This window comes from Arachis ipaensis, chromosome B10 (genome assembly GCF_000816755.2).
Source record: "Arachis ipaensis cultivar K30076 chromosome B10, Araip1.1, whole genome shotgun sequence".
NCBI lineage: Eukaryota > Viridiplantae > Streptophyta > Magnoliopsida > Fabales > Fabaceae > Arachis > Arachis ipaensis.
In genome coordinates this window covers 4707295-4717922 of record NC_029794.2, presented here as the reverse complement: position 1 = coordinate 4717922, position 10628 = coordinate 4707295, and the positions used below count along the sequence as shown (strand labels likewise).

At 39.6% G+C, this 10628-nt stretch overlaps 1 protein-coding gene and 1 long non-coding RNA gene across 2 annotated transcripts; one reads left to right on the top strand and one right to left on the bottom strand.

Moving 5' to 3' along the window:
* Nucleotides 2137-4380, top strand: LOC110267951. The gene is made up of 4 exons (XR_002355936.1): nucleotides 2137-2322; nucleotides 2414-2468; nucleotides 2556-2693; nucleotides 4093-4380. It is a non-coding gene; the product is annotated as an uncharacterized LOC110267951 (long non-coding RNA).
* LOC107623323 (acetolactate synthase 3, chloroplastic) lies at nucleotides 5935-8317 on the bottom strand. The gene has a single exon (XM_016325530.2). The coding sequence runs from the start codon at nucleotides 8246-8248 to the stop codon at nucleotides 6254-6256; it is 1995 nt and encodes a 664-aa protein (XP_016181016.1). The 5' UTR covers nucleotides 8249-8317; the 3' UTR covers nucleotides 5935-6253.

Below are 10628 nucleotides of genomic sequence, written 5' to 3'. Positions count from 1 at the left end.
AAAACATGCGAATTATATGAATAAGTGTGAGTTTAGTGGATAAAATCCACTCAATTAAGCATAAAATGTACCACGAAATAGTGGTGCATCATAGTCACTTATAAAAAATATTATGTTAACACAAATCATCCACTACTATGTATTTAATTAATATTTATAAATACGTATGTTGTTTAGTTCATTTTTAATATATATTTTATATTTTAAAAAAATTTAAAACTATTAATTTAGTTCAAAAAATCCTAAAACTCTTAATACTCATATTGATTTTTGAAATTGCGTTCGTCCTTAGTCTGATCTCTAAAAATTTCGATTTACTCAATTTAATCTCTAATTTGGTATTCATAATTCACGTTGACCTTAGACCTTACTTTTTGTCATAAAATTGTTAACGACGTATTGAAATAAACTAACGGTTATCCTGCAAGACTTTTTAATGAGTATGATCGTTAATTAAAACTATTAATTTAGTTCAAAAAATCCTAAAACTCTTAATACTCATATTGATTTTTGAAATTGCGTTCGTCCTTAGTCTGATCTCTAAAAATTTCGATTTACTCAATTTAATCTCTAATTTGGTATTCATAATTCACGTTAGTTTCTGACCTTACTTTTTGTCATAAAATTGTTAACGACGTATTGAAATAAACTAACGGTTATCCTGCAAGACTTTTTAATGAGTATCTGAAGTGATCGTTAAAACTTTTTAACTATAACCATAATTTCACTTAAGGATTTTAAAAGTTTTTTAAGCAGCAAATTGAGGTAAAAAATTTCAATTACTACATTAGATAGTCTATCTCGACACACAATTAATCGTTAGAATCCGGGACTAATATAGGTCGGAATGCTAAGTTATGAGATTAAATTGAGTAAATTGAAACTTTAAAGATCAAAAATGGAATAATTTGAATAGAGTAAATAGTTAAATTGGTCCCTACCCGATCTCCAAATTGATCCCCGAAAAATTAAATTAATCAAAATTGTTCTCGAAAAATTTAAAATTAATCACGTTAGTCCCTCCGTCCATTCTATCACTAATGGCGTTAAGTTTTACTGACTTGGCACGTTAATTTTTTGTTGTCAGGATTCAGACCCACAGACGGACCCAAATCATTAAAAAATTGGAGCCTAACCCAATAACTCAACCCGGCGACTCTCCTTCTCCTCTACGCGTCTCAGCCTCCATGCCAGTTCCAACAGCTGCTGCCTCCATCAATTGCAGCCTCCTCAGTAATTCAAACAATACTGCATCTGACTGCTCTTTCATTTCATCAGTCAATGCCTCAGCTTCACCAAAGCTATAATTGCTAAGGACCCTATTCACATCCATGTCACCATGATCATCAATATCATCCCTTGAGCTATTCAACTTGCTCTCCTTGCTTGCCGCAGCTTCAAACTCAACAACACCATCTCAATTGTGATAAAAACCACTACTCTTGTAGGCACCATCATCATCACCACTACCAGAGCACCACCACCATTAGCACCATCACCAAGGACACAGAGCTTAACCCTATCACATTCTACGCACCTTATTTGCTTGCAAGAGAATAGCACTCAGCAATACAGTCCCTTTTCAGCTTGAACTCCTTGGGGGAATCAGAAGCCGCCACCATGATCGCATGGTCAATTATCTCAAATATGTCAGAAAAAGATGAACAAGACCTGAAGTAACTCCTCCAGTGATCCAATGACTTCATGATACTCATTCCCAACAAACTCTATGAGAGACTTCAATCCAGATCCCAACAATAAGAACAGCTGATCAAAATTTGATTTTTTTCTGGTGAGCAAAGATTTTGTTCAACAACAATAAACGCTCAAGTTTGTAAATTTATTAACTTAATGGCAGTGTGCCCTTGATTTGGCAAGATTCGATTGAATGGTCTTTGTTTTGTAAACTCTATTAAATTAGTAAATAATTAGTCAATAAATTAATTTTTAATAAAAAAATTAGAAATATAAATATTATATTAAATTAGGATAGAGCTCATCAAAACAAGAATTTTGACACTAATTTCAAGAAATTCGGCCCAAGATTGGACCGAATAGACCGAACCGGTTGAACCAGGCCCATACTGGGCCCGTGGGCCCAATCGGCCCGGCACTTAAGTGAACCAAAGCTTCCTTTCTTCCCCAATTCAGCAGAAGCACCACTGAAAACACAACAGGGGAGAGGAGAAGAGAAAATTTCCCTAACCCTTACGTTAATTTCAAATCATCGTATCTCCTCCGTCCGAGTTCCGACCGCCGCACCGTTTGCGGCCACGCGACCACGGCGTTGAGCTCTACGTTTCTACCGGAAAAATTTTATAGGTAATTTGCTTATTCACTCTCAGCCTCTTCTTCTTCCAATTTTCGAAAATTATGTAGTGGTGTTGAATTTCTTTACTTTTTGATATTTTAGTATCCAATTAGCTTGAAGAAAACGTTTACTCTTGCTTATACGAAATTTGGGTAAGGTGAGAATACTATAATTTCATCTAAATATTCTGAATTTGTGCTTTGGGTATTAAATTGGGTGTATATGTGTTATGAATATGTATTAGGTTGTGAATAAATAATTGGAGCTTGAAATTGTGGGTATTGGAACTTGGAGGAAGCTGAACGCTATTGTTTTATTGAAGTTTTTGGGGATGTGTTTGTTTTAGTAAGCTGCCTTGATTACTACGAGAAAATCGGCTAAGGTATGATTTATGTTTCTCGCATTTAATATATAATGTTCTGTGAAAACTTAGGCTAGATGACCATATGATAAGTTGGAACGCACGAAAATGTACAATATTTAGTATCCTTGATATTTATAATGTGAGTTGGTTATGTGATGATGATTGTTGCTATATTGATATTAGTGTGGAAGAAGGTTGGGTTGGTGATGATATGATTATACATGTATTGAGTAAGTGCATGTTGAAATTGTTGAAATGTGGGATTGTATAATGTAATGTATGATGGATGATTAAATGATGTGAAGTCATGTTGCTGGTGTATTGTATATATAGGGACTGAATTCAAGTGTAGAATGGAATTTTTGACTGACCTCCTTATATGCGTACGCGAGTGGTCCTATGCGTACGCGTAATGGGCCAGCATGCATGTTCACGCGTATGCGTGACATGAGGTACTCACCTACGCGAACGCATGATAAGGGGATGCGCGTGCGAGCTGCCCTTTTACACTCCCACGCGTACGCATAGCCCATATTCCAGCAAACATGATTTTCTGAGTTTTAAATCCTATTTCAAACTTCTAAACCTCTATTTTCATTTTTCTAGTCATAAATAATAGTATTAAACCTGATAATCAGATAAAGTTAGGAAATGGAGATAACTTGGAGGTGAAGTAAAGCTGAAAAAGTGATAAATTAAATATGAAATGCTATGAATGATTATGTATGATATTTGGCTAAATAATCAAATGATCTGAGATACGAGATTCCCTGAGTAAAGTACCGTGGCTTGCCACCACGTGTACCAGGTCGAAAACTCGATACTTTGTTGACCTACGACGTAAGGGTGACCGGGCACTTATAAACTCTCGGGAATGTTACCCCCATTGAGCAATATTGATTATTTGAGAAAAAGCTATGCATAGACTCTTGGGATGCACGTCGAGGGACAGTCCAAGGGTTTAGCAAACCAGACTTGTCGGGTTGGCTTGATAACCGACAGATGAGACTCATCAGCCATAGGACAGGCATGCATCATGTGCATATTACTTGAATTACTTGTTTGTGCATTAACTGGGTGTGCCTAAGTGTATTTGCTATGTTAAATGTATATTTGTTACCTGCAGTACTTGTAACCTTCTTGTGCTTGCCTTTATCTACTTATTTGTCTGTGATATGTTGTCGGAGGTGTTGGTATGGAGGAAAGGCAGTAGGACTTAGATTCAAGATTAAGTTAAGTTAGGTTTAGATACTCTTAGAAAACCACCATTTTATGGTTTCTGTTTAATACTTAAAGTTTTATAATCTGAGTGTCGGCATTCTAGGATTGTCTCGAATATTCCCAGAACCTTATATCTTATATGTGCGGCACCTTTACCATGTTCACCCCATACTATGTTGTTGTTTTTCAAATGCAGGTCGAGAGGCACCTCGTTAGGTGTCTGGACTTCTGAAACGAAGTGGTTATCGGGTTACTTATTAATTGTATAGTCATGTATATATATGTACTTAGTTTTCTCTCCGCATGACTTGTTCCTTTTGACCCTCTGAGAGGCTTATGGAGAGACAGGATTTTGTTTATGTAAATTTGGGTTTTGGATATGTATATATATGTGTGTAAATATTCTCCGGCCAGCTTTGACTTCGCGGGCTGAGTTAGGAGCTTGTTATTTTGTATCTTTGGCCTGCTATTCCTACTTTTGTTATCCTATGCTTGATAGCTATAGTTTTCTTAGTACGCAAGTTAGCTCATTTTCTGAGCGATGCGCTTTTGTTTCGCGATTTTTATTTCATCTGTTCTTTAACGCTCCTAGTTTATTATATTCTTTCTGCTATTATATGTACACATTTTATTTTAGAGGTCGTAATACCACACCACCTCTGTTTTACGGCTTAAGCGTAAAGCTCCGTGTGGTAGGGTGTTACATGTTTCAACTTGGCGGCGTCCATGGAAGAGTACAGAGGAAGACCGACGCAAGCAGAGCAAATCGGTGCAAGTTGCAGCGAAAGAAGAGACCATGTTCTACTTCTACCAGAAGCCAGCGACAGTAACTGAAGAAGAGGACGGACAGGAGTTGGACGGTGCAGTGACGACGATCTCTGCGACATTAGGCGGACGGGGTTCAGCGAAGCAGCAACTACCTATTCACGTCAGAGAGAAACTGCGGGCAAGGCGCGGTGGCGTTGTGGTAGAGGAACGTTGACGACGTGGAACACCTTGCAGGGCGGCGGCGTGGTGGAGTTTCAGGTAGAAGACGAAGATGCTGCTGAATGTGGGAAGAAGGAAATCATATTCCTTGTTGGGTTTGGGTTTGGTTTGATGCAGGTAGGATCCGAATTCGAGTTGAGTTGTGAAGTTAACGTGCCACGTCAATAAAATTTAACGTCGTCTTTAGTAACAGAATAGACGGGGGGACTAATATGATTAATTTTAAATCTTTCAAGGACGATTTTCATTAATTTAATCTTTCGAAAATTAATTTAGAGATCGAGTTATTTTTTAGGAACCAATTTAACTATTTACTCCATTTGAATATTAACTTAGAATAAGATACATAACCATTCTAGTATTCTACTATGGGTTCTTAGACTTAAAAATCAATATAATGTACAGGATATATATGTACTAAATAACTTAACACTTAAAATAAATAAATAAATAAATATCTACTGTTTTAGGATTTTCAAGTCTGCCGTATAGTGCGCAATGAATTGATTTTTACACCGAATTTCTTTGTCCATATGTAAATCTTGTCATATTTTATGTATATAATTATATATTGACATTGAATGACGTCAGCTCCCCTTTGTTTCATTTTCATATATTTCTTGTATCTAAGTTTCGGTTCATGCTGGTTGATTCACTTCATATTTGTCAATAAACTTCATTCCAGAAGGAAGTGGCGGTAAGTTTACAGCCAAGCTTTTTTTTTTTCCTGTTTTCCACAGTATTTTCCAACTCGACAGACTAAGAATTAATCCGTGACAGATCGAAACTTCATTTAAGGGTTTGTCGTTAGCCAATGGGTTGTTATATGCTATGGCTTTAATCTCCTCGTCATCAAAATTTGAGTCCCTGACATTGAGTACTCAACATTGCAGCTTCCACTCATCGCAGCCAAAAACCACCCTCAATTTGATACAATTAGGACTTGGGAGAGAGCCAAAGAAAACGCTGCAAGGGAATTGGAATCGCATAATATTTGGTTCTCACTTCATTCATTATTAGCTACAGGATGACATATGAAATATGAAGTCTATTTAAATAGAGTTTATATATTCTATTGAATAATAAGTATTCGCAACATTGGGATCATGAACTTGCCCTGTGTCAATAATTGTGGGATTCTAACTTATGATGATGGATTCTGAAAAGCAGCTCATTACACTTCCTCAATTTACTAACTTGTGTAATAATCTAAGAGTCAAATCCAATAATATGATTAGCAGCACTGATTAACGAACAGTAGAGCTAGTAGCAAAAGAAAAAACAATTGACTACAAAATTGCCAACATAACTACAAAACTTAGAAGCTAATTTATACAATACAACCATCAAGATGAATTTGGCTAAGGATATCAATATTTTGTTCTGCCATCACCTTCAGTTATCACATCCTCGAAGGATCCATTAGCAGGAATCATCGGCAACACGTGCTCTTGATGAGGTACAATGACATCAAGAAGGTAAGGTCCCGGAGTATCCAACATCTTCTGAATTGCTTCTCTAAGGTCTTGCTTCTTGGTCACTCGGGCTGCTGGTATACCACAAGCATCTGCAAAATGCAGCATGTTCGGAAATATCTCATTCTCTTTAGACGGGTCTCCTAGATAGGTGTGAGCCCTATTGGATTTATAGAAACGATCCTCCCATTGAACAACCATACCCAAGTGTTGATTATTCAACAGCAAGATCTTAATAGGGAGATTCTCCACCCTTATAGTGGCCAGCTCTTGAACATTCATCATAAAACTGCCATCACCATCAATGTCAACTACAACAGCGCCGGGGTTAGCCACAGCAGCTCCAATGGCGGCAGGCAATCCAAAACCCATAGCACCAAGACCACCGGATGTTAACCACTGCCTAGGCCTCTTGTATTTGTAAAATTGAGCAGCCCACATCTGGTGTTGTCCAACTCCAGTGCTTATAATAGCATCGCCATTGGTCAGCTCATCTAGAACCTGAATGGCATGCTGAGGAGGAATAAGATCATCCCCAAACGTCTTGTAACTCAACGGGAATTTGAGCTTCTGCTCATTCAGCTCTTCCCTCCAAGCCCGAAAATCAAGCTTACCCTTCACCCCCCTGCTTTCCAAAATCCTATTGATCCCACTCAAGGCCAGCTTCAAATCCCCACAGACAGACACATGGGGAAGCTTGTTCTTCCCAATCTCTGCCGAGTCAATGTCAATGTGAACAATCTTTGCCCTGCTAGCAAACGCCTCAAGCTTTCCCGTCACACGATCATCAAATCTCACCCCAAAAGCAAGCAAGAGATCACTCTTATCAACAGCATAATTAGCATACACAGTCCCGTGCATCCCAAGCATCTGCAACGAATTCTCACCACCTACAGGATAAGATCCCAAGCCCATCAAAGTACTAGCCACAGGAACCCCAGTAAGCTCAACAAACCTCCTCAACTCCTCACTCGCATTCAAACTCCCACCACCCACATACAGAACCGGCTTCTTAGATTCCAACAACAACCTCACAATCTGCTCCAAATATGACTCATTTGGAGCCTTTGGCAACCTAGACATGTACGCATTTAACATAACTGGTTGATCCCAATTGGGAACAGCAAGTTGTTGCTGAATATCTTTAGGAATATCAATCAACACAGGACCAGGCCTACCACTAATAGCTAAGAAAAAAGCCTCATTCACAATCCTAGGAATGTCATCAACATCAAGAACAAGGTAAGCATGCTTCGTGATGGATCGAGTTACCTCAACAATCGGGGTTTCCTGAAAGGCATCGGTTCCAATCATGCGGCGGGGGACCTGGCCTGTGATGGCAATGAGCGGGACGCTATCAAGGAGCGCGTCGGCGAGCCCACTCACGAGGTTGGTGGCGCCGGGGCCGGAGGTGGCGATGCAGACGCCGGCGAGTCCCGAAGATCGCGCGTATCCCTCGGCAGCGAACACGCCACCCTGCTCGTGGCGCGGAAGAACGTTCCGGATGGTGGATGAGCGCGTGAGAGCCTGGTGGATCTCCATGGAAGCACCGCCAGGGTAGGCAAAGACGTCGGTGACCCCCTGGCGCTCCAGCGCCTCCACGAGGATGTCAGCGCCCTTGCGTGGCTCGTTGGGAGCAAATCGGGAAACGAAATTGTCGACAACGACGGAAGGGGAGCTGGTTGCGGCGGTGGATGCATTCGGAGGGGAGAGTTTAGGATTATGTTTGGGGTTGGTGTTGGAGAGGGAGCACGTGATTCGGAGGGTGTGTGATGAAGAAGAAGGATAGTTTGGGAATTTAGTGAAAGTAAGAGCTTGCTTCGACGAGGTTGAAGATGATTGAAGGGATTGAAAACCTGGGAAAGAGGGTTTGGAAGCAGTGGCAGCCATTTTTGCAGAGAACGGCGGGAGTGTAAGGGATGATGATCGTCTGTAATGAAATGCAGACCCTAAATTTGAATGCCATGTTGTTCATTTACCATGTTACCCCTTCTCCATTGGCGCGTATTTATTCTTGACTGGGTGAAATAGTAAAAAGGACATCAAGTCAAGATCCGTGTTCATCTCAACCTCTCGTAAATACGCTGTTTACGTATTTATTTACCATCTGTAATCATTACATAAGACAATCACCAAATCTAGTAAATGTGATATGAATAATTAAATTTTTAGTTTATGTAAATTAATTCGTACACTTTAACTTTTAGATAAAGTCTAACATCTTTCGGGAGTCAACTTTTTATTTGTGTGTCAGACTGTCAGCACATGGTTTCATACCTTTATTATGAAATTTTGTTTTTGGGGTCTGAATTCTGAAATATACAGAAGGTAATATTGTAATTTTTTTGCCATGACTTTTTACAATTTTTCTTTTTGGTTTAAAATTTGTTTCATTTTTTTGTTGGCCTTAAATGGCCCGAAAATCTTAGCATACCATGTTGAAGGCCCCAACTATGAAATGCAAGCTAAGGCTAGAAAATAATTTCCATATGTTGAGTTAGTACGCATTTAACCAATAATGAAATTCGGTGACGAATTAGTACTTATTCTGTCACATTAAAAATTATCGCTGTTTCGGGGGTTACCTGAATTTGTAGGTTGATCTCGGTCGAGATCTTATGTGCTGGTCGGAACCTGAGGTGTCCGGTTTGTGAATGGCGACCGGAGTTGGTGTGTCCGACTTGTTGGACTGGTTGTGCTGCTGATCCTTTATCACCGAAGGGTGGGGGTACCTGCAAGAGACTCCGATGCTTAAGTTAGCATGGGTATTAAACAGGTTTTACGTAAAATCAGAGTATGAGTTATACCTGGGTGCTCCAGTGTATTTATAGTAGTTGTAGAGTGACCTTTCTAGATAAGATAAGTTAGTTATCTTATCTTATCTTTATCTTTGAGTTGAGGTCAGCTTATCTTCAAGGGAACCGCCCTTATCTCTTATAGGCTTGGACGGCCTTTGGACTTGGGTCGTGTTCCTCTACTTGGGCCCTTTATGGGCTTTCCTGTCAACTTGGCCGAGTTCTTTAAGAAGAAGTCGGTCCGCTTGACCTGAAGAGGTCGGTCGCTTTGTCGTCGATCATCCCAGGTCGGATAGCTCGACCCAGGGTATGAACAGTGCCCCTGCTTGAGCTCGGTCTTCTGCTTTGAAGTCGAGTTTCTTGACTTCGAACTTCTTTACAGCGAAGCCGAACTCGAGCACTTTTGTCGATTCCTTTCTACGTAGAGCTTTTGAATGTAGAACGTTTTTCCTCTAAAAACGCGCGCTTTTATATCAGCGCTTTGTTCTTGGGAACGTGAGAGGGTTTAATGCCTTCATTAATTGGTTATTAATTGCCCTCGTTCTCTCTTGGCTTTTATTTTGAAATTCTTAATCAAAAGACGGTTTCTCTTCTTCGCTCCTCTTCGTAACTTCTCCCTTTACTATCTCATTTTTTGTTTCTTTTGCAATTTCTCCTGCAACGTCTGTTCTGTTACTGCTTTCTGTGGGAAAGGGGTGATTTCCATATTTCTCCTTCTATCTTCGTAATTTCTGCTTCGAGGGGGGTGGTTTTGCTTCTGCTTTTTGGCTTTCTTTTACAGTCTTTCTTCTATTTCTCCAGGTTCAATTTTTCTTTCTATCTTTCTCTATGCCATTTTTGTGTCTGTTTTGAGAAAGTTTGGGTTTTTCTGTCTTTTTTGCTGATCATTGTGTGTCTTGTAGTTTCTCCCTCTGTTTCTTGATACTTTAAGAACTTTGCATGTTTTGTGAATGCTTTTGTAGTTGAAGCTTTGGAATGATGACTTTGTTTGATTCTGAAAAAGGTTGCTCCTTTGACGATTTTGGGAGTGTTCGATGTTGGTGCTTGTTCTCTGCTGATGATTTTTTTGCTTGATTTCGAAAAAGTTTGCGTCTTTGCTGTTTCTCTGCTTTTGATGGTTTTCTGTTTGGCAATGTTGACGTTGACAGTGCTTTCGCTGGTAGACTGTAGAAACATAGTTGCTTTGATGACTTTGCGTTTTTTAACTTTGATGGACGAAATGCTTGCTACTTTAGGTCTTCTTTCCTTGTTTTGAGAGATACTGGGGTGTAGGTTTTTCCTAGAAATCCTGCTTTGTTATTGCCTCCAAAGGATGCCCCAGGACTTTTTGGCTTTGGTCTTGGGGTTTTCCTTTTGTTTATCCGCCCGTCGAGATGTTTTGACCCGTGCCCAAGATATTTTTTGAGTAATCCGCTCTTCTTTTCTTTTGTAGGATCTTAGTTGACCTCATGTCTTCCCGAAATAACGTCGTAGCG

Bases quoted from the DNA above. Each gene is read 5' to 3' on its own strand.
- LOC107623323 (XM_016325530.2), bottom strand. From the start codon at position 8,248: ATGGCTGCCACTGCTTCCAAACCCTCTTTCCCAGGTTTTCAATCCCTT.